Source organism: Paramisgurnus dabryanus, chromosome 11 (assembly GCF_030506205.2).
Source record: "Paramisgurnus dabryanus chromosome 11, PD_genome_1.1, whole genome shotgun sequence".
NCBI classification, from domain to species: domain Eukaryota; kingdom Metazoa; phylum Chordata; class Actinopteri; order Cypriniformes; family Cobitidae; genus Paramisgurnus; species Paramisgurnus dabryanus.
The window spans coordinates 17,673,652-17,697,730 of record NC_133347.1 but is presented as its reverse complement, the minus strand read 5'-3'; the positions used below and the strand labels follow the sequence as shown (position 1 = coordinate 17,697,730).

The 24,079-nt window shown below is 35.8% G+C and overlaps 2 protein-coding genes and 1 long non-coding RNA gene across 3 annotated transcripts in view; 2 read left to right on the top strand and 1 right to left on the bottom strand.

Moving 5' to 3' along the window:
• The first annotated feature begins 312 nt into the window (after positions 1-312).
• Positions 313-6,723, top strand: LOC135730048 (macrophage-expressed gene 1 protein-like). The gene is made up of 2 exons (XM_065247937.1): positions 313-773; positions 5,020-6,723. Exons 1-2 carry the CDS (start codon positions 324-326, stop codon positions 6,547-6,549), a joined length of 1,980 nt encoding a protein of 659 aa, XP_065104009.1. The 5' UTR covers positions 313-323; the 3' UTR covers positions 6,550-6,723.
• A 3,748-nt stretch (positions 6,724-10,471) lies between these two features.
• Positions 10,472-24,079, bottom strand: part of smarcad1a (SNF2 related chromatin remodeling ATPase with DExD box 1a) — a 31,452-nt gene continuing 17,844 nt past the window's right edge. Inside the window, exon 23 of the mRNA XM_065247191.1 lies at positions 10,472-10,720. Coding sequence (XP_065103263.1) covers positions 10,659-10,720 — 62 coding nt within the window. The 3' untranslated portion in view covers positions 10,472-10,658. The remainder of the gene's footprint in view (positions 10,721-24,079) is intronic.
• Positions 18,622-22,853, top strand: LOC135729493 (uncharacterized). Its single transcript, XR_010525686.1, has 3 exons — positions 18,622-18,884; positions 19,421-19,480; positions 22,720-22,853. It is a non-coding gene; the product is annotated as an uncharacterized lncRNA (long non-coding RNA).

Here is a 24,079-nt window from a genome sequence, read left to right as displayed (position 1 = left end):
ATATTTTTTAATGATGAAGCCAAAGCCAAAAAGTGTCAGGTTGTGCCCCGCCCTCCCCTAATTATGTACCAAAATAATCTACAGAATGTTTGCTCTGTATTGTTCTTACATAAGCTTTTATGTAAAAGTGAAATTGAAAATAATCTTTTGTTATGTTATATTTTGATCCACATCATCCATTACAAAACAATTGTTCCAAAAATGTACTAGTCTATCAATAAAACTGGCTATACTGCTTTAATGAAGTCCACACCCGTTGGGACTGCAATAAATACCAAATGCAATCATACAGAGAAAGACATTTTCAAACACACTTGAAAATCATGGAATTTAGAACAATCTATCTGCTGATGCTCTGCTGTTTCATTCATGTCTGTGATCTTTCTCCACTCATCCGTCCCAGTAATGGACTCAATGAGTGTCGCAAAAACTCTGCTTTAACAGCACTGGAGGTTCTTCCAGGTGGTGGTTGGGATAACCTACGCAACATTGAGATGGGACGAGTGATGGACCTGAGCTATTCCCAGTGCCAGACCACTGAAGATGGTGTTTATCTCATTCCTGATGAAGTCTTAGTCATTCCCCGGAAAGAGAGCGGAGTGGAAACAAACTCTGATATCATCATGTCATGGTTGGAGGAGAAAAGCTCACTTTCACGCTCCATAAATGCAGATGCATCTTATCAGTCTATGATCAATGGAAAATTCTCAGAAGACAACCAACGTATAAAAACCCACCAAGTGAAAGAGAATTCGGTAACAGCTCGGGTTCAAGTAAGTGAAAATAACTGTCCAATTAAATATTAATTATCACTTTTGTTGCTGTTGCTTTAGAGCCTATACTAATTTTTGATTAATTTTTATTGATCATGAAATGTCAGCATTTAAACAAACATTTTATAGTGATAAATAATATTGTAGAACTATAATTTATTATACTTTAATTATCCTGTAGATTATAACAGTGACTTTTCAACTTTTATCTGAATCTGAATTTTTTTAAATGTAGATTTATTACAAGTAAATGGCCAGCTAGATCTCACAGAAATTCGTACATGTTTTATGAATTTGCTAATTCGTATGAAAAGTTAATCATGCAAAAATGTACAATTATCATAAATAAACAATAACAATAAAGTTTTATTTTATTTCAAGTGGATTTTGATTGGCTGTCCTCTGTGACTTTTATTGTTATGGTGGTGGTGTGTCAACACAATCTCACACAAATTTTGAACGATTTTACAAGGTGACCAATTCATTATTCATATGACTTAATATCATTTTATTCATACTATACAATCTGCTTTTGCCCCGATGATGCTCAGTGGCGGCTGGTGCTAAAAAATTTGGGGGGGGATACAAACTAGAAATTAAAGCTGCAAGCAGCGATGAAAGGGCCCTCGCAGGTATGAGCACCGCCACCTGATGGCCTTAGGAAAAACTGTGAACAGTGGGGATATGAATTTTAGTGTGCAAATATGTGGATATTTAATTAGACTAACCAAATATGATGTTGATATTGTTAAATCAGTAAATCAGTGTTTTCTGCTGCATCTAGGTGGTGCTATGACTGTATCTGCATTTTGCTATGCCGGGCCCCTTATTAACCATGTTAAGTATTGGGCAGGTCGGACATTGTATGCCTGAATTACAACAACTTCCAGTTTCATGGTGAAACATCAAACTTTGCCAGGCCGCCACGGACGCACCTTTCAACGACAAGTCAAGATCTTTACAATTTAGTCCTTAAGATCTGTCTGACCAAATAAGATGATGATCTAATTACATTTCTATGAGCAGTAAATCACAGTGTACAACCTGACATTTCCTGCTGCCAGCAGATGGCGCTATGACTGTATGTGAATAATCCCATGTTGATGTGTTTAGGCCAGGGCACTTATCAAACATGTGAAGTGTGGGTCAGATTAGACATTGTAAGCCTGAGTTAGAACAACTTCCTGTTTTATGGCAAAAAGCAGAAATTTGGCAGGCCGCCAAGGACACACCCTCCAACGAAAAGTCAAGATCTCCGAAATTTAGAATCGCAAAGGCCTTTAGATGACACAGACCAAATATGGTTTTAATCTAATGAAATCTGTAAGAGGAGTTTGTTAAAGTATGAAGCCTGGAAATGGCAAAATTTGCACTCAAACTACAGAGAAAATTAAAAATGGCTGACTTCCTGTGGGGTTTAGAGCTTGGCTCCAAGATACTTTTTTGTAGGTCTTGGGGTGATACATTATCCTATCACATTTCATATTTGTACGTTTACTGTAGCGGGGGGGCTGCTCTCTTAAGTTTTTGTAGGTGGCGCTATAGAGCCATTTTTACACCTCCAGTTCTAAAGCCTATTTCAAATTTAAAAAATCATCACATTTTACATGTATGCAACGTTTCATGACTTTTTGAGCTTGTTTAAGCAGTCAAAATTGCGATTCATTTGTCAATACTTTGCGAGGCCACCACAGACACGCCCTTTAACAAAAAGTCAAGGTTGTTGCTATTTATCATCACACAAGATCTTGAGATTAGACTGATGAAATATGATGTTGATATGGTTAAATCTCTAAGAGCAGTAATTCACAGCGTAAAACGTGGTGTTTCCTGCTGTCTCTAGGTGGCGCTATGACTGTTACTGAATTATGCCATGTTGATGTGTTCAGGCCAGGACCCTTATCAAACGTGTGAAGTTCACCGAAAAGTCAAGATCGTTGCAATTTATCATCGCAAAGGGCTTAAGATCAGTCTGACCAGATATGATGATGATTTGATTAAATCTCTAAGAGCAGTAAATCACAGCGTAAAACATAGCATTTCCTGCTGCATCTAGGTGGCGCTATGACTGAAGCTGAATTTTGGCATTGAAATGTGTTCAGGCCAAGACCCTTATAAAACATGTGAAGCGTGGGGCAGATTGAACATTGTATGACTGAGTTAGAACAACATCCTGTTTCATGGCGAAAACGCTGAAATTTGTCAGGCCGCCACGGACACACACTCCAACGAAAAGTCAAAAGCTCCGCAATTTAACATCGCAAAGGCCTTTAGATGATACTGACCAAATATGATGATGATCAGATTAAAATTCTAGGAGGAGTTTGTTAAAGTACAAAGCCTGGAAATGTCAAAATTTGTACAGAAATCACAGCGAAAATTAAAAATGACCAACTTCCTGTGGGTTTTAGAGCCTGGTTCCAAGGGACTTTTTTGTAGATCTTGAGGTGATAGATGACTCTACCAAATTTCGTATCTGTATGTTTTTGGTAGTGGGAGGGTTGTTCTTTTGAAATTTTGCAGGTGGCGCTATCGAGCCATTTCTACACACCCACTTCTGACGCCTATACCACATGTAAATTTTTGTCACTTCTGATGCATGTGCAAAGTTTCATGAGTTTTCGAGCATGTTTAGGCCCTCAAAAATGCATTTCATTTCGGAGAAGAAAAAGCAGAAGAAACTGAGCAAAAACAATAGGGCTATGCACCCACGGTGCAGGCCATGGTCTGTAAGCTGTAAGCTGTTTATCAGGTGATGAATGTTACTGTTAAAGTCAACTAAATCATGAAATAAATTTACTATGAATGTGTAAATCTAAGTATTATGTGGGTTTATTATCAGTAATGAACTAATCATGGTAATCATTCACACACACACACACACACACACACACACACACACACACACACACACACACACACACACACACACACACACACACACACACACACACACACACACACACACACACACACACACACACACGCACACACACACACACACACAGTAAAGCTGCCTAATCACGTTCACCAGACTGGTCCGTTGCAACAAAGTTGACCAAGCCACGGAAAATACCGGATCATCTGATCACCATGTCCACGCAAAGGCAGCTAAAATGCGGCACAAAATATTGACCAGTAACTTATATCATGCAGACTTATAAACAGCAAACAGGAAAATAATAAAAGGCATTTGACTTACATAGCATCCAGCTAACGTTAGCCAACTTTGTTTGCCATAAGTCCTGGAAAAGCACACAGTGTAAACTTGACCATGATCATTTCCTGCTGCTCAGTCTGGTCCAAGCTCCTTAATCCTTTATTTATTTTTCAACTAAATGTCTTGTAAAGAGTGATTTTGTAACCATAAAATCATATTTTCTTTCATCTCAAGGTATTTCACTTGCTTTTACTGATCAGTACTGTATCTAGCATTACATGGCAATCTACAACGCGGTTATGAGACTCTGAAAACGATCCAATTACATGAGGTCAAAGACATAAATAACAATATTGATTCGCTTACAACATAAGTGGGGGGTTTGGGGCGCACAGCCCTGCGCCCCAGGGTGGAACCGAAACCAGCCAATTAGAGCTCAGCCTCAGGTCACATGTTTTTACCCTTTTTACTGACCTGGGTTTGTGTGTCATCAAACATGACACACTCACCACAACGAACTCACTAAACGGTTTTATTTTCTATTAATTTGCATTATATATTTAACTTTTTAGTAACATGTTAAACTAGCTTTCTTCTCTGGCCAACTTTAGGGGGCGGCGCCCCAGCGCCACTGGTGATATTAGGTTTAGGGATGGGGCTTTATTATTGCCTTTTTGTAGTAATCATACAAATTCATACAAATCAGCCACCTCATAAAAATAATTTCTAGATGTAGATGCAATTATTCTCTTAAATTTACTATTTATTTTAAAAACTTTATGGTCTGGTTTCACTAAGCTTTGATCAAGGCAGGGTCTTTATAAATTTGCTTTATAAAGTAAAACATTACTGGCATTACTGCAAGTTGTTTTCAGTCAAAATAGCACAATGCATTTTAGTCTGTGACAAGCCTTAAAGTCCCACTGTGAGGAAGATCAGGTTTTTATTGTTGTTTATGTCTGTGGTGTTTTTACTATGCTTTAAGACAAGTCATGTGTACATTTTCTTCATTGGAAAAAACGGGCCTTAACTATTTATTTTCATGTTTTTATTCCCTTTTGTAATTTCTTTTTTTTGTATTTTCAGGTATATAATCGTCTGTATACAGTGAAGGCATATCCAAATTTTGCTCTGGACTCTTCCTTTGCTGAACAGGTCATGGAAATAGGAGACGCTATTGAGAAAAATCAAACACATCAAGCAACTTACCTGTCAGAGAAACTTATTCTTGACTATGGTACTCATGTTATCACAAGTGTTGATGCCGGTGCCACTTTAGTGCAGGAGGACTATCTGAAAAAGCCTTATGTCTCTAACAGTCAGTCAGACATGTCTTCTATCTCTGCATTAGCAGCTTTTAACTTTTTTGACAAAGTAAAATTTGAAATTGGTGGAAATGATACTCAAGTAAGGTCTAAAATAAGCAGTTATCAGAGTAGCATCACATATTCTTTAATTCAAAGTCATGGAGGGGCTTTATTTTACCCAGGCATCACTCTACAGAAGTGGCAGGAGAGCACGCTCAATAATCTGGTGGCTATTGATTGCTATGGACTGCCATTGCACTATTTTCTCAATCCATCGACATTTCCAGACCTAGAGCAAGTAATTTCTGAACTAGTTTTGTTAGTCAAAGAGGCTGCAGAGCGTTACTACAAAGTAAACACAATTCCAGGGTGTTTGGATCCAGATTCCAAAAATTTTGACTTCCAGGCAAATGTGGATGATGGATCTTGTGAGGGTCCGGTTACTAATTTTAGCTTTGGTGGTGTTTACCAAACATGCACTCCATTGACGGTAGATGGAAATATCATCTGTAACAAACAAAACAATCGAGCCACTGGTGATTTTTCATGTCCTCAGCCGTACACTACCACCCTATTACGGTCTGAGACAATAGAAGAGGGGTATTATCATCCTGATAAAATCGAGAAATGTGTTTCTTGTGGGTTTCTATGGATTTTGCAATGTTGTGATACGAGTGTTAAACTAAATTATTTAGTCCGTCGCGCAATGATTGAAACCTTTTGGTGTTTCACAACTGAGAAAATCCCTGATAATTCTGGGTACCTGTTTGGAGGTCTTTATGGACCATTTTTGCCAAACCCTATAACAAAATCCAGCAGCTGTCCTGACAACTTCATTGCTCAAAAACTATTGTCTAATGGCATGATGGTTTGTCTGAGCAAAGATTATACAACAGGAACCAAATTCTCAGTTCCTTTTGGTGGTTTCTTTAGCTGTCAGGCTAAAAATCCTCTTGCACAAAATCAGTCTCGCTGTCCACCTCAGTTCAGCCAAAATTTAGCTGCCATTAGTGATGGTTGTGAGATATTGTACTGTGTCCAGTCACCCGTGTTCACTGGTGGCGATTTAAAGCCTGCTCGCCTTCCACCTTTTACAAATCCACCACTGATCAGCAATGCAACAAACACTGTGGATATAATGACAGAAGGCGAACGGTCCTGGGTGAGAGTTAAAGGAACTAAGACATGGCGACTGGCAGAACCTGATGAAATTCAAATGGCATTAATGCTTGACACATCTGGAGGAGAGAAGGCTGGTCTAGCCTTTAATGCAATGGTTGTTTTTGTAGTAGGAGCATTTATTTTGTAACAAGGAGATTTTTGGCAGCAGAAAAGAGAGAATAAATGCTTCATAGTAAGGGACTAGAAAGATAACAGAACAAATTAAATCATTTTAAACATGGTGATGGGTATAGTGGTGTCATATAAGAAGTAAAAATAAAAAATTCAACATTACTTTACAATTACTTATCTTTAAATTCAAAATTTCCTTTCTGTCATGATTCCATTTATAATAAATTCATCAAGTCTAAAAAAACACTAGTCAGTAAAATTAAGTAAGTCCAGCTCATGTGTCTGTCTGTCCATATATGATTTTAATACAAAAGCTTTTAATTAATAAAATAATTATAGTTTTACTATATTATTTTATTAAACAAATATATAATTGTGTTATATATATAACTAAATCTCTATTGAGCAGTTTCCCTGACAGGTTTTAGAATGATCCAGGACTACACTGTAAAAAGATTCCGTAGAAATTACAGTATTACTGGCAGCTGGATGCCAGTAACGTACTGTAAATTTAAATATATGTTATTTACTGACAACAGTTTGTTCAAAGTTAAATGAACATTAAACATTAACAAGTCTTTGTCTTACAGAATAAAAATATAAAATAACAGCCTCATGCAAAGCATTCTGGGAACCAAAAATCCTCATCAACCTTTTTCTGTGTTTTTCCTTCAGATTTTGTTTCCCAGAATGCTTTGCTTGAGGCTGTTATTTTAGTTTTATTCTGTAAAGATACAGACTTGCTAATGTTTAATTTTCATTTAACTTTGAACAAACTGTTGCAGGTAAATAACATAAATTTAAATCTACAGTAAGTTACTGGCATCCAGCTGCCAGTAATACTGTAAATTCTACGGAATCTTTTTACAGTGTAGTTCTTCGTTATATTAAGAGTTTTTACAAACAAACTACTGGTGTGCATTTAGAGACAAAACAATGGCACTGATCTGTTAATATACGCAAGTGCAAGGTGTTTTTAAATGTAGGCAGCTCATACATGCATTTTAGTGTGGGGCTATAAGCCCTGTTAAGGAAACCGCCCTACTGCCACCCTGACACTTCGTTGAAATGATGGTACTTTGGACTCAATTCTAAGTTAATTTATAAATATTAGGATATATTTGGACTATTGTCTACAGAATATACTTGTAAATTGTGAAGAAAAAAAACATGCCCACATCCATAGGTGTCATTTACACTGGGGACGCTGGGGACATGTCCCCACCACTTTTTGAAATGGCTGATTTTGTCCCCACCACTTTTTGAAAGCATTTGGTTAAAATGTTCTGAAAAATCAAGCAATACATGTGCGACTTACACTGCAAAAATAACTTTCTTACTTAGTATTTTTGTCTTGTTTTCAGTAGAAATATCAAAAAATTCTTAAATCAAGATGAGCAAAATTTTCCTGATGAGCAAAATTACCTAAAAAAATAGTTTTTAGACAAAAAATATACAATTTAAGTGAATTTGTGATTAAAACAAGCAAAAATATCTGCCAATGGAGTGAGAAAAAAATCTAAAAATAAGACGTCTTTTTTCTTAAACACTTAGTGGCAGTTTCCCGGACAGGGATTAGCTTAATCCAGGACTAGGCCTTAGTTTAATTAGGAAATATAACTAGTTTTAACAAACATGCCTTACTAAAAACATTACCTGTGTGCATTTTGAGGCAAAACAAAGGGCACTGATGTATTTTAAGATATGTCAGTTCAAGTTGTTTTCAGTTTGGACAGCTCTTAAAAATGTTTTAGTCTAGGACTACAGTGTAAAAAAATTCCGTAGAAATTACAATGTTATTGCAGCTGGGTTGCTGGTAATTTACCGTAGATTTACATTTATGTTATTTACTGGCAAGAGTTTGTTCAAAGGTGAATACATTTTATCTTTACAGAATAAAACTATACAATAACAGCCTCATGCAAAGCATTCTGGGAACCAGAAATCATCATCAACCTTTTTCTGTTTTTTGCTTCAGATTTTTTTTCCCAGAATATTTTGCTTGATGCTGTTTTTTTAGTTTTACTCTGTAAAGACAAAGACTTGTAAATGTTTAATGTTCATTTAACTTTGAACAAAATGTTGCCAGTAAAAAACATAAATTTAAATCTACGGTAAATTACCGGCAACCCAGCTGCAATTTCTACTGATTTTTTTTACAGTGTAGTCTAATCCCTGTCCGAGAAACGCCCCATAATTTATTTTTCTCACCCCATTGGCAGATATTTTTGCTTGTTTTAAGCACAAATTCCCTTAAATTGTGTAGTTTTTGTCTAAAAACTAGACTCATTTTCTTACGTCATTTTGCTAATCAAGAAAATACATCTTGATTTAAGAATTTTTAGATATTTCTACTGAAAACAAGACAAAAATACTAAGTAAGAAAGTCAGATTTTCAAGAAAAAAATTCTTAGTATTTTTGTCTTGTTTTCAGTAAAATATCTAAAAATTCTTAAATTAAGATGCTTTTTCTTGATGAGCAAAACAACCCAAGAAAATAAGTCTAGTTTTTAGACCAAAAACGTCAAAGTCAAGTGATCTTTTGCATAAAACAAGCAAGAAAATCTGCCAATGGGGTAATTTAGTGTTATATAAAAATGTTCAAGATTTTTTTTGCTTACCCCATTGGCAGATTTTCTTGCTTGTTTTATGCACAAGATCACTTACATTTGATCTTTTTGGTCTAATATTTAAATAATAATATAAATTTGATATTTTTTGCTTGTTTTATGCACAAAATCAGTTACATTTGGTATTTTTGGTCTAAAACTAGACTTATTTTCTTGGGTTGTTTTGCTCATCAAGAAAAAGCATCTTAATTTAAGAATTTTTACTGAAAACAAGACAAAAATACTAAGACCATTTTTTCTTGAAAATAATTTTTTGCAGTATATGGTTTTGTGGTCCAGGGTCACATACACTGTAAAAAAAATCCGTAGAAACTACAATGTTATTGCAGCTGGGTTGCCGGTAATTTACCGTAGATTTTAATTTATGTTATTAACTGGCAAGAGTTTGTTCAAAGTTACATACATTTTAAATATGAACAAGTCTTTATCTTCACAGAATAAAACTATACAATAACAGCCTCATGCAAAGCATTCTGGTAACCAGAAATCATCATCAACCTTTTTCAGTTTTTTGCTTCAGATTTTGTTTCCCAGAATGTTTTGCTTGATACTGTTTTTTAGTTTTACTCTGTAAAGACAAAGACTTGTAAATGTTAAATGTTCATTAAACTTTGAACAAAATGTTGCCAGTAAATAACATAAATTTAAATCTACGGTAAATTACCGGCAACCCAGCTGCAATTTCTACAGGTTTTTTTTACAGTGTATGTTGCGTTGTTTGCTTATGGTGTGTTTTCTTTTGCATATGTAATGAATTTCATTGTAATCATTGACTTAATGCGCTGCTGTTTTCTATGATATGGTGCTTTGGCACTTTTCGGTTGAGCTGGTGTTGTAGGGACTGTAATATGCGCAGTTGACATTGTTAAGGGTTTTATGCTGAGTATTTTTGTGTTCTTGACCGGCCTACACTATACCCATTTTTGATGCGCCGTTATTCAATATTTTTCCCGTCCTACTGTAATGTTTTTTCATCTGATCTTTTGTCCCCACCACTTTTCAACACAAACTACATCTAATAACCTTTTTCAATCAATAAAGTTCAGATTGTTTCAGCAAATGGATGTATTATCTTTGTTTATAAAAATATAACAATTACACGTTAAATTGCTACAGTACACGTATAAAAGCTCAACAGACACATTAAGCCCTGTGTGTGCAATCTGGCCTAATCTGACCTGATAAAGTTTCACATTTTACAGATGGTAAAAATGCAAAACGGGTCTCCTCCAGTATGATATTACAAGTAATAATTCAGGTGAACACTGATCACTTTTCTCCAGTATGGACATATCATTTTTTCAAGGTTTGTGCGTTATTTTAAACTGGACCTGAAATATTTGGACACTGCTAGAGAAAGTGCTAGTCCTTATCTAACCCTCATTAACAGCTCCCATGTCAAACATTGATTTTAGGACTTAAGGGTATCAAGTTGCTTTGTTTCCACGTTGCCATGAGTGAATGGCAGTGCACGTGCAATATTGATTTACGTTCTTTATAAACCCAGTGAGACTTTGAGCAGCTCAGCCATTTGTTCAGTCATAGCTCCATCTTCACCTGAACAGAGCCAAAAAATTTAATTTACAGTAATATCGAGTTAGCATCAAATTACACAGCAATACAGCTGGTATACTCACGCCCGCCGACAGGGGGGGACAAACGGGTCTGTTGTCCCGGGCCCAGGGTGGGGTGGGGCCCAGAGGGGGCCCCAGAACTGGAACCTATGGAATAATTGATCAATAATAAAGAAAATATTTGATTAATTTGATTTGAAGTTCAGTACGCTCAAAATGTCCGGTCAGACTCAGCACAAGTCCGGTGCTCAGAAAAGAAAAGAAGAAAATATAGGCCTTATAGAGGAAAATAGAATTCCTAATTATCCCCGTTAGGAATCTGTGACCGCAGATATAGTCACTGCATCGCGTGTGTTTAGAAGTCTGTGCTGTTTGCTGTGAGGTTTTTATGAGAGAAAGCACAAACTATTTAATATGTAAAACTTGAATTTGAAATAAAACTTACCGCGGAGAAGATAATGAATTCGCTATCGTCTCTATTGCTAAGTGATGCGAAAATTATTTATTATTTCAAATCCGTTTACAAGATAAATATACATTGTGTTGTTAAACAGATGAAATTATCTTGATATAGGCTACATTCATTATGAGAAGCCTTTTCTTTTTACTGTTACACTGTAGACAGTAATATATGTAATTTATATTAAACTCTATGGTTGTGACAGCACATTGTCCATTATCTGTTGGTTCATGTTGGTCCAGTTTAATTCAGGGTAATCCTTTAATAAAATGTAATTATAAAATATTTTATTGTTTTGTAATATTCACAGCGCATATTCTCTCAGATCGTTTTAAAACATTTTTAATTATTCTGCAAAATTCCGCATAGATTCTGCAAAAGAAATCCGCAGAAATAGAAAAAATAACTCCTTACACAGATTCCTTACACAGCTGTACTACTCTTGCAGCAATTAAAGCAGTTCAGATTTGTTTTAAATGGCAAAATAGTTATATTTCTTTTTTTATTTACATTTTAGAGTATTTTTGTTTGTTCCAACAAGCGGTTCGCAGCCGACAGCAAGTTGACGACATGTTTGATGAATTGAACTCTCAGATCAACACTTCACTTGTCTATAATAACAACTATATAAAATATATATTTTCAGCATATCACAGTGTTAGTTTAAACGTTTATTATCAACACACACTATTTTTAAAAAGCGTAGGCAGGTTGCTCTGCTGCTCGCAGCTGCAACGGGTGCAGAAATAAAAAAATGAAAAGGGCTATAGCTACAAAACGAAACGAAATAAACATGAAACGAATAAACATGCAACCTGCCTTATCTTACAACTTCGCTATGCATATATATATATTATAGATTATGTCTTGGATGCTGTTTGCATAGATTATGCGCAGTATCCAAGGTTTTAATCTAGTCCTCCATTAATATTTTTTCCTGGTGCGCTGAAGGTCCTGCTGTTAAATACGCAACAGCTGCATTGTAAATGTGTGGCTGGCTGTGCTTATAGCGGACTCGTGCTATAGGTTAAAAGTCTTATTACGGTTGTTTTGCAATCATCGTCTGTCAAAATGTTATTTTAATTAAATTGAAAAATATAAAAAGATGGAGAAGCCTATAAGCCCGAGGTCCGCCCGCGTATCAGCTGTGACGTTAAAATTGGCCGAAACCCGACCTGAGGGGTGTAAAAAGGTCGGGTCGGGCTTGGGCTGAAATGCAGGGCTCTACCCTCAGTCGCATTCATTGAGAAAAATCTAATGCATGCTCATCATGAAAGCTCTTTACAAAATAATATCCCTCTGGACTTTTGGTTCAAAGGCGTGCATGTTTGGAGAAATATTGATTGAGTTTATATGTTTACTTCAAATTTCTAAAGAGAGGAGTAATATTTATTCAATATTTAGTCCAAACACAGCATAATATTAGCTGAAGTTGTTTTTCTGATATTTCCAATAGTCTGTTCATAATTCATACGTGATTATGATATTTTGTTTCAGTATACAGCGTCAGTACACTGAAACAAAATGATTCATTGAATTTAATCCGTTTTTTTAAGGTAAGTGGTTGCAATCAATTTATTTAAGCTACATTTAAACAAAAGTTTTATATTCTATTTTACTTTACTAATCTTTTTGTTTAAATGTAGCTTAAATAAATTGATTGCAACCACTTACCTTAAAAAATGTATTAAATTCAATGAATATTTTTTTTCAGTGTACTACATTTAAAGGTGCAGTGTGTAAATTTTAGAAGCATCTAGTGGTGAGGTTGCAAATTGCAACCAACGGCTCAATCCACTGCTCACCCCTCGCTTTTGAAACGCATAGATAAGCTACAGTAAAACATGTCATCGTCAGAGACAACTTAGTAAAAAAAGTTTGTCCGTTAAACGTTTCTGTAGAAACATGGCAGCACAAAATGGCGACCTCCTTGTAAGGGGACCCTCTGTGTATGTAGATAAAAACGTCTCATTCTAATGTAATAAAAACATAACGGTTCATTATAAAAAGGTCTTTATACACCCCTGATAATATAGTTTAGTATATTATTTTGCATTTCTGTCAAGAGATCCTTCTAAAAATTACGAAAAGCACCTTTAACTAAATGTTTTATACAATGTATAATATGCAATATTCGTGGGTCCTGAATCTGATGCCAAATCTCTTGTTACCAGTAAAAAGTAAGGGGTGGGGGGGCCCTCTAAGATTATCTTGTCCCGGGCCCAGGCAAGACTGTCAGCTGGCCTGGGTATACTGTATAGATACTGGCAGTATTAAAACTCACCCTCTCCAGTTTCAGTTTCTCCTGTCCCACACGTAGCATGCAGGCCTCAATCGAGTCCTTGCTGATGAGCTTGATCACCTGCACTGTTAAGGTTATAACCTTATGTAAAATTATACTTTTAAATAATTTCACAATTTATATTATTTGTGCACAGAGAGGGTCTTCGGTAAGTTAAAGTGACAGTAAAATACAAAGACTACTCTTTGGTCCCTATAAGATAAACAGCTTATAAATCAAACTAAATATGTATTTTTGAAAATGTAAAATTAATTTTTTTGCCCTGAAAAGTATTTTAAGGGTGGGAAATAAAGTGTAGAGATCAGTTTAGTGAAAACAGCTGTACTGACGCTGATGGCCATAAGGTGGTAGCAGTGTAGTAAGTTCATACTGGGTGTCAGGGTTGATCCGCACAATTGGCCTATTTTAAAACATGGGGTCTTGGTAAAAAATATATATTAAATTCAGTTTATTTGCCAGACTCATGTCCAAAAGCCACGCAAGACAAGACAGATAAAAACAAACAAAACATACAAACAATTAGAAAAAGCAAATACAATTAAAGCTGCAAGCAGCGTTTACCGGGTTTCGAGCATTAAAGCATGTAAAACATGTCAGACGTCGTCGAACAGGCTGATACACCACATCGCATCCAGAACAACATAAGAGATGGTCAGAAACGGTTCAGACAGACTATGTAGCTTACACACAGGTGCACCTATAGGACAAACATGTCACATCCTTAATGTTAAGTCATTCTGATAATTTGTTAACGAGAATTCGTTTTTCAGATTTATACCGTAACATACAATGCAGAAATGGCCGTGTTTAGTTGAACTACAAGGCCATTGAGTCAGGTTCAAGCGATTTGGGACCTTAAGACCTTAAGGGCATGCCTGTGTAGTTTTGCTGAATTGTACAAAATAAATTTTAAAAAATAAGCTACCTCACACACCTATTCAAAGTCATCAGCAAAAAAGGTGCTATCATTCAGTAAAAAAGTGTCTCCCTCTCTTCTCACGAAGCATTGACAAATAGAACACTGAAGGAAATGTTTGTGGTGCTTACAGTGGCAAAACTTGGGTCACAAAATGTTAAAATAGTGTAAAAAAGTCAAACGAGCCGAACCCCATATCTCTACGATGTTCTGATACAAAGATACAGCTCTTGCTAAATGGTTGCTAGGGTATTCTGATTGGTTGCTAGGGAGTGAATTGCAATCCACCAATGATTATACTCAAAGCCATGAAAGGCATACAGTAATCCACGATGACTCATGATTTTAGATATAAGGTTGCAGTATTTTTAAGTCAAAATAACAAATAACCACTAGGTGGCGCTATGACAAACTTGTGCATGCAACGTCATGAATGTGTTACATCTAGCTAGTATCATGGCTATACACTTAAGTTTAGTGAAAAAACAGTTGTGTGACCATTGTGCTAGCTCAACGTCAAAGGTTTTGTTCAATTATGAGGCCAACTAGTGGTGCAGGCATACCATTTGTTTTGTATTGCCTCAGACTCTGCTCAGACATCAGCGTATCAAATCTGGTGAAAAAATGTCATTTTGTTGCAGAGATATGACCATATATGTGTAAAAAACACAAAATTTGGAGGTAATTTTTCGTTTTTTGCAATTTTCGGCCATTTCTGATGGAAATTTTAACATAATGCCAATAGAACTTTTTGTTCAGAAGGTAATACAGTGTTCTTCCTATGGTCATTTCGAGTCGATCGGATGAACCCTCGCGGAGTTATTCGCGCGTGTTTTTTAAGCGCTATTTTCCTGTGCAGAACCAACCGTAAAGCAAAACCTGGCATGCTTGGTATCATTGGACTCGGCAACAATTCAGGACTCCAAGGAAAAAAGTCGCATGAAAATACGTTAAACTCAGCCTAAGTTATAAGCATTATTCGATTCGTCTGACCACTAGGTGGCGCTGTGACGAAACGATGCATGAAACCTCAGGCCATGACTCTCATCACAAGTACCAAGTGTCGTGTTGATACTTCATTCCTATCCCCAGTTATAGCCAATAATGTTGTAGTTCCTGCCCACAATTCAGACGTTTGGGCGTGGCATGTTGACCGTGAGTCGAAAGTTCAACTTTTTTTTAATAATTATTCAAACTCCAAGGAACATTTTAGCACTGGAATGATTCCGATCGGGCGAAAAACCTAGGACTAGTTTGTTTTTATTTTTTTCGACAAAATCTAAAATAGCGGAAAATTTTTCATGACGGAAATAAAATCGGAGATAGACTTTTTTTTCGTCTTGATGCAAGGATTCCAGCAATATAAGACACTTGACATTTGTATAAGAATTGTGGGAGTTATGACCATAAACGCGTTTGCCATCGTTATAGCGCCACCTATGGGCCGATTTGGCTAATTCACTGTATCTGAGTAGCCTGCTAATATACAACCAGTTGACCAAGTGGCAAGTTTCTACGACTTACGGTTTGGGCTGGGCGACGCGTTTTAAGGCGGAAAAATAATAATAATAAAACAGACAAATACAATAGGTTTTCAAGCACTTTGTGCTCGAAACCCTAATAATTAAAATACATACAGACATAATTAGTTTTTTTTAATTAGTTACATTTATATAGCGCTTTTCCAGTGCTCAAAGCACTTTACATATGAATGGGGGAATCTCCTCAACCACCACCAATGTGCAGCATCCACCTGGATGATGCGACGGCAGCCATATTGCGCCAGAACGCCCACCACACACCAGCTTATTAGTGGAGAGGAGACCAATGATGGCATTACGAAGGTGATACAGGTTAGGTATGGCATAAAGGGATGACAAGAGGTTATTTTTATTTTTTAACCTTATACCAAACTATCTAGAATTGTAAAGTATTTATAAAGTATTTAAAAACACTATTTGGGATTTTATTGTGGGTTTTGGCTATTAAAAGATTTAATTCTAAATGAGTAAACATGTTTGGTTGAGTGAATGTAGGCCTACCCTGAAATGACTAAACAAGTTTTTAAATGGCAAATGTAGAAAGGAAATGTATACACTCATAACCACGTAAACATATTTTTTATCAGGGGGGTCCTTGGCTTTTCTTCCGGACAGCGCTGGACTGGGACAAAAAAATCGGCCCTGGCATTTTGGCCAAAACTGGCCCACTACATAGAATCACAAATACCACCCATCTTTGTGCAATCTTGACTATACCAACCTAAAGTCATATAATGATTCAGCAGAAAAGTATAAGCGCTAACACATAACATATATTTTGATATTTTGATCACTTTTTTCCTGAATACCTTTTACCAATTCCAAAGCACAGCAATCTTAATAACTATTAATTTTGTATATATCTTGTCCTTTCATCTCTTTTTTTTTGTTACCCTGCTGCCCCAATCAAGATTTCTGCTTACCGCAGGTCCAATATTTCGTCTCTTACTTTTTGACAGATGCAGACTGGCGCTGCATGCTCGCAAAAAAGCCTGAAAAGTTTTTTAAGATAGAATTGGGCGAGCCAAATGTCAAATAAAAAAAAACAATAAGGCTGCTGATTAGTTGTCTCATGGGCCGGTCTGTCAGGAAAAACATCTTTCGCTTTTTTTTGAATGCATTACACTGCCACCATGCCATCAATATATTAAGCACAAACAGAAAGAAAGAAATGGGCAGCGTTGCACTAGTGTTATGGGCTGGTCAGACAATGTATCAGCCCAAAAAGTACATCGGCCCACCAGGAAATTGCCCGGTCTGCCAGACGACCAGTCCGCCCCTGCTCCAGGGATTACAGCACAACATGGCCAAACTGGGATTTTTTTGTGATGAACTGTGAGAGATAAGACAAGCTTATAAAAGTAATTTGAATGATATGGTTTTTTCAAAGTGCCAAGAATAATTTCAACAGTGACCAAATCTCCATGTTTGGCACATCACTTCAATTTCTGTAGAATTAATACTGTAGGTAAATTTGGGTAAATATTACATTTCATAAATTGTTCTATATTATAAAATGCAAACAATGTATTTTATAACCACCTAAAACAAAAAATACCTTTGATTATCACAGTCATTAATAATCAATTTGCAGCAATGTGTTATACAAGTAATTTAATTTGAGCTTTTATTATGGTCTGGCTACAGTTTTAAAGACCACTCTATGTAGGCTATCATACTCCTGTTGTTACATATTTTTTTGTGCTTTAAAGGGCTATTTACAAGCTGGAAAGGCATACTGTCTCTGTATCAGTATAATTTTTTATTTATCATATTAATTGACTAAACTTCGTATAGTCTCAGCATACATATAGTGTTTTGTTAGATTATGTCTTCAAAAGGACAACAAAATGTGCAATAATCCCATGTAATCTATTGTATATGCCATATATGAAAACACTTTATTTGAAGGGGTGTTTATAAGACTGACATGACACATTTATAATGTCATGAACATGAAGGAGATTGTGTGCACATTTATGACAACTGTCATTAAGTGTCATTTGTTCAATTATGTCATTTTTAATGAAAATATTACATTGTTTGAGATTTCTTTGTTATGACAACTTGACATTAACCAATCCATCATAACTTGTCATGACAACTTTGTCAAACTGATTTATAACAGCGTCATGAATATTCTTCAGTTCATAATGTTTTTTTTTTAAAGTTTCCTCCAGTTTTTTATGTATTGTGCACATAAAGTATAATCTTTTGACATTTCTGTCAAATAATATTAAAAACCTTTATGCAAAATGCAACATGGTATTAACACTTTAATGACCAGTTTAATTTTTACCACTGTAGTTGAGGTCAAGGAAAATATTCATGATGCTTTTATAAAACTATTTGACAGAGTATTAACATATTTAAATGGCAATTTAATGTAATGTTAAACCAAGCTAAGTATTTTCTTAAGTTTGATCATTATTCTGCTATGTCATGTTTATGACAGATTTAGGACAAGTTATGTTGTATTGGTTTAAGTCAAGTTGTCATAACAAAGACATCTCAAACAATGTCATATTTGCATTAAAATTACATAATTGAACAAATGACACCTAATGACAATTGTCATAAACATGCATAAACCCTCCTTCATGTTTATGACACGTGTCATGTCATGATTATGGGTAATGTGTGTCATGTCGTTAAAAGTATGTGAACCCTTGAGTTTATGACTTCAAAAAAGCTAATTAGAGTCAGGTTTTAGCACACCTGGAGTCTCGTTAAGATAATACGTTTGGAGGTGTGGAATTGTTGCTTTACATAAAGCTGGAAAGGGTTACAGAGTTAGACTTTAGAAATTCACCAGTCTACAGGTAAAGAATCTACAAATGGAGATGCTTTGGGACTGTTGCTACTCTACCAACAAGTGGGCACCCAGTCAAAATGACACCAAGAGCACAACGAAGACTCATCAGTGAGGTAAAGAAACAACCCTGAATGACTGCCAAATATTTGAAGGCATCATTGGAACTTGCTAACATTTCTGTTCCTGAGTCTACAATACGTAAAACAACATAATTCAGTGGCTTTGTAAATATCCCTAAAATAAATTATTAAAATAACTTAATAAAATCTCTTTATTTCACTAAGTTGATTTTTTGAGTTAGACAAACCAAAATAAATGACTAAAAAATAAACATATATTTGTGTGTAAAATGTACAGATATTATTTAGTTGTATACATCAAATAAAATAAGTATTTAACTAACAGATTATTTCTTATAGATATCCTTAATATTTGTTGTAAATTTGAATCAATATATTTCAGAATGTCACACTTATATATTTTAGCTTTCAAAACTATAGGTATTTAACATCAACAAAAAAAAAAGTAAATTTCATGCATAACTTTAACTATGATTTATTCAATATTTTTGGTGAAACGTTGTTAGATTGTATTATTTGAGTAAAAGTAGGCAAAAAAAATTATTAAATCAGATTTTTTTATTCAGCAGCAGAAGAAACAGCGCCTCTTGCAGGAAGACAAACAACCTCAAAACTCCTCAAAATTCCTGGTAAGTGTTGAGTTTATTAATATTTACACTTGTTTTTAATGAAATATTTGATGTGTCCTTGCGTGTCTTTATCTGAATACTTTCGGAGCCATACCGTAAACTGGGTACAATAACAGCTTTCTGTGCACATACTGCTAGATTAATCAAGAATATTTTTATTTTACGTATTTGTTCAGGTAACCAAAGTGTTGTGCTACTTGAAATGTGTGTAAAATAATCATTTCTGATCGTTTTATTACTGCATAATGTGGTTGTGTAGACAAACACGTGTAAATCTGTAGTGATAGTCAGGCGATCCGAAATCAGGGCTGCGTTCAGCCCCGACAGAACGTTGCACAACGTTTATTAAACTGAAACGGTGATGCATTGAACACCCTGTTGTGATGACGCAAGAGTTGCAACTACGGTAGCTGAGAGGCCATGCTTTGTGTTCTTTTTTAAATGTTTCTGAAGCCTGATGAAATCGTTATAAATGTGTGTTTAATACTGTAAAATACCCTCGATGTTACAGTCACTGACCTTGCCGTCCAGAATGAAAGACAACATTCCAACTTGAACCCACTGAGGGAGCTGTCTCTTTACGATCGCGTGGTTTTATACATCTTGCCGCTGATTGGGCTGACATTTCTGACACACCCACCAAACAAGAGAAAACGCTTCTAAAACCTGTTGGATTCCGTTGCACACCGTTTCAAGGAAACATGTCGTTCAACCCGGAAACCGTAGCAAAACGTTGCGCACCGGTGTGAGATTGAACGTGCCCCAGGTGTCATGAGCAATTCGGTCCCGCCCCCAGGGGGACAGGGTTTCATATTTTATTGAAGCAGCCCTGGGCACCGCCATTAGCTAGCGGACCCCCACCTGCTCTTAGCATTCCATTGACTCCCATTCATTTTGGCGTCACTTTGACAGTGAATAACTTTACATCTGAGGCGTTTAAAGACTCAATTTGTGCATCAATTATTTCTAAAGAAACACGAAAATGTATAATAGGCTCCATTACCTTGTATCTTACGTTATGGCCCAGTAGAAGCAGTTTTAGTAAAACTCAGAGTCGTATAATAACAGAGTTACGAAACGCTTTGATCTCGCCGCCGCGCGGTCACGTGATTCATGTAACGTTCTACAGTTCCAAACCAAGCAGGGCTGTCAATCTGTTTGCATAGGTTTTCAGCTATTTTAGGTAAATATTAGCTTGTAATGGGAATTGATCACTATACTAACTGTGTTTATAACGTTTTTTTTACTAGGGAGTGATGGAAATACAGTAAATCAGTTAATAAAGATAAACAGTTAATTGTGACCCAAATATAACTGTGGTTATCTATACCAACTACAGCAACACAGTTTATCTTTTATTTTTGTAGCAAAATATGGCTATATAAATGGCTATCAATCTGCTAAAAACATAATTCCTACACTTTTAATATATTAAAATCACAAAAAAGATCGCAAACGCGGTTATTTGTAACAGTGAAGCATAACAGAAACACACTAAATTCATATTTTAAATTCACATTATATGTTAATATAATCATACATGATTTTCGAGGATACATCACTCGTATTACTTACCAAACACAATGAAACACATAGCAGCATTGTGAAGCAGTGTGACTTTCTTATAAGGCATTTAGCTTGTCGCTGTTGCCCCCTAGTGTTACTCGTAATATATAAAAAAAGATAAGTATAAAGTAGATGGCCACCAGTAATAAAATATTAAACCATTAAATCTATATTATTCACACATTATACACAACTCATTAAAATATAAAAATTTTACTAGTTATTATTAACGATAATCATTACCTACAGCAGAGTTCATAAAATATCACTGTTGACTATATTAATGAAATGTCCGAAAATGTAAAGAGAAACGGTAATTTCATCGATTTACCAGCAGGTGCCATTGAAATGAATGGGCTTCAGTGCTGCGTTTGGAACTATGCGTCACTACCGGTCACTACATGAAACGCTGTTACTTCCGCATTCCATTTTTACAACGGACGTCTATGTGAGTGTCGTAACTCTATTATTATACGACTCTGGTAAAACTATGCTAACGATTGCGTCATAACCACGCGACTCTCTGTCGCACAGTAGAGAAATTACCGTATGGACAGGAGGAGAAGCGCATGTAGAATATGGCGTACTGGCGTTAAACTTTAAAATAAATAAATACTATGCAAAATGACCAAGTAATTAATCATAATACTAAATATACTTAATACAAAATGTACTCCCATTCACGCTTGCCGTTTCTGCAAGATTCGGTGGGTGATTCAGATTTCTCTTGGCACAGCTATTAGAAGACTTACAAGTCTCAGACAGGTTGCTCACGTCACCAAGCTCAGTTTGAGTCTGCGCAGTACGCTCGAAATTTACATACCTTACGGAATATATTTTTTCAATAGTAAAAGTGTAGTAATCATGGCTTATAAATTATAATTTAAATGTGTGATTCAATTATGTAGTAATCATGTTTTGTATAAGTAATTAATGAGTAAGTAATTGTAGAAGTAGTCGACAGTAAAAAGTGGAAATGGTACAGAATATAATATCTAAATAATATGACACAAGCAATGTGTAGATCTCCCACCTATAGCCTCATTTATATACTACTATATGAAACATCATTTAAAAGACATCAATTGTAATTTTAACAACGTTCTAACTACATAAATCATAACGCGATTTTGTAGGAATTGTAATAAGGCGCTAAGAAAACTACCCATGAGGAGTTTTTCCAGACAATGGAATCTCGCGGGGTCCTAGGGGAGTCCGAATTGCTCTGGGGGACCGAATTGCTCATGACACCTGTCCTCAGTTTCGCTTCACCCGGACTTATTAGACCTTTCATATGAAAGCGGAACAACACAACAGAGCTTTACAGAGCTCACACGCTTATATACATTTATATTAATTCTCTCTTTACTCCATATGCCTATTCTTTATTTTCCTTTTTTGTGTTAAGGGTCTCACACACCGGTGGAGATGCACTGCGTCTCGTGTAGGACAACTCACGCAGTTTCTGACACCGCACCGGACGTTCGCATTAAATAGCGCGAGTTTAGTCAGACAAAGTTTACTTCCAGATATAAAATATGCATTCGTAGCCTTTGTAAATCGTTACAGATTTGAGACAAATGTGTTATTTTAATGTTAAACTAAGTGGGGCTCTGTGGCAGCGTCCAGAGTCACAGCGGACAGCCGTTTAAATAAAGTTATCTTTGTTGCAGGTACAAGTGCTGGTGGTCCACCTCTCTGGGTTCAAGAGGTGTTGATTCTGCATGCTGTGAATTTGAGAGACCTCTCAGAGTTTATTCAGCTGATTGTTTTTGTAACAATGTTTGCCATTTTCAATAAAATAACGTGTACAAATTGCTTTGTTTATCATTGATAGTTGATGGTTCAGTATGAAATAAATTTATTACATTAAGTAAATAAAAATAATTTATTTTAGTTAAAATAATATTCACAAAATTTTCAGCTACATCTAAGTAACCTTTTTAATGATATCAACTAAATTTTTTAGTAGACTTCACTAGGATTTTTTTATTGATTTGCTTTAATATTTTTGATTCCATCTACTCAATTTAATTTGTGATAGGAAATTAATGTAATTACTGAAATCTAATCGATTTCATAGCTTTCAAATTTACTCAATTTTTTTAAGTGTAAAAATGCTTCACCAAAAATATTGAGTAGATAATAATAGTTTTTACAGTGCAGGGTGGCAGAACACTACGAAAGAAGCCACCGCTTACTAAAAAGAACATTGCTGCACGCCTAGTTTTGTGGTACCACAGTGGTATTGACAAAATGTTTTGTGGACTGATGAAACTAAGATTGAACTATTTAACTGTAACGTATGGTGGAGAAAACATCATGATTTGGCCCTGCTTTGCTGCACTAGGGCCTGGCCAGCTTGCAATCATTGAGGGGAAGATGAATTCCAAAGTATATCAAACAAATCTTCAGGATAATGTGAGAATGTCTGTACGTGAGCTGAAATATGTGGAAGGTGGGTGATGCAACAGGACAATGACCCAAAAACACCAGAACAGAATGACTTCAGAAAAACCAAAAACACGCCTTTTGGAGTGGCCAAGTCAGAGCCCAGACCTCAACCCAATAGAGATGGATTGACTTGAGGAGGGCCATACACATGAGACGTCCAAAGAATATGATGGAGCTAAATCAGTTCTGGCACGAAGAATGGGTTAAAATTCCTCAATGTGCAGGTTTGATCCATAGCTACAGGACGCGTCTGATGAGGTAATTGCTGCCAAGGGGAGGGGTGTAAATCAGTTCTAAGGGTTCACTTACTTTTTCCACTGCCATTTTGAAAGTTGAATGAGTGTGTTTACAGCAGACATGAAAGATCAGTTTTTTTGTATGCTGAAACTTTGTAACTGAAAGTATCTTTGAATAGCATTTTTCAAATAATTATCCTTCAGATTGATTTCCTAGGATTTTAAATTATTTTGGATAAAAGCGTCTGCTAAATACCTACATGTAAATGATGTTTATGGTGCGTGTTTTCATTAGGAAAATCAGACTTTAGCATACTCAGCTCCTTCTCCAAATACTTATCAT

Coding starts and splice junctions, on each gene's coding strand:
- LOC135730048 (XM_065247937.1), top strand. CDS start 324: ATGGAATTTAGAACAATCTATCTGCTGATGCTCTGCTGTTTCATTCAT. Junction 774..5,019: donor CGGTAACAGCTCGGGTTCAA/GTAAGTGAAAAT, acceptor TTGTATTTTCAG/GTATATAATCGTCTGTATAC.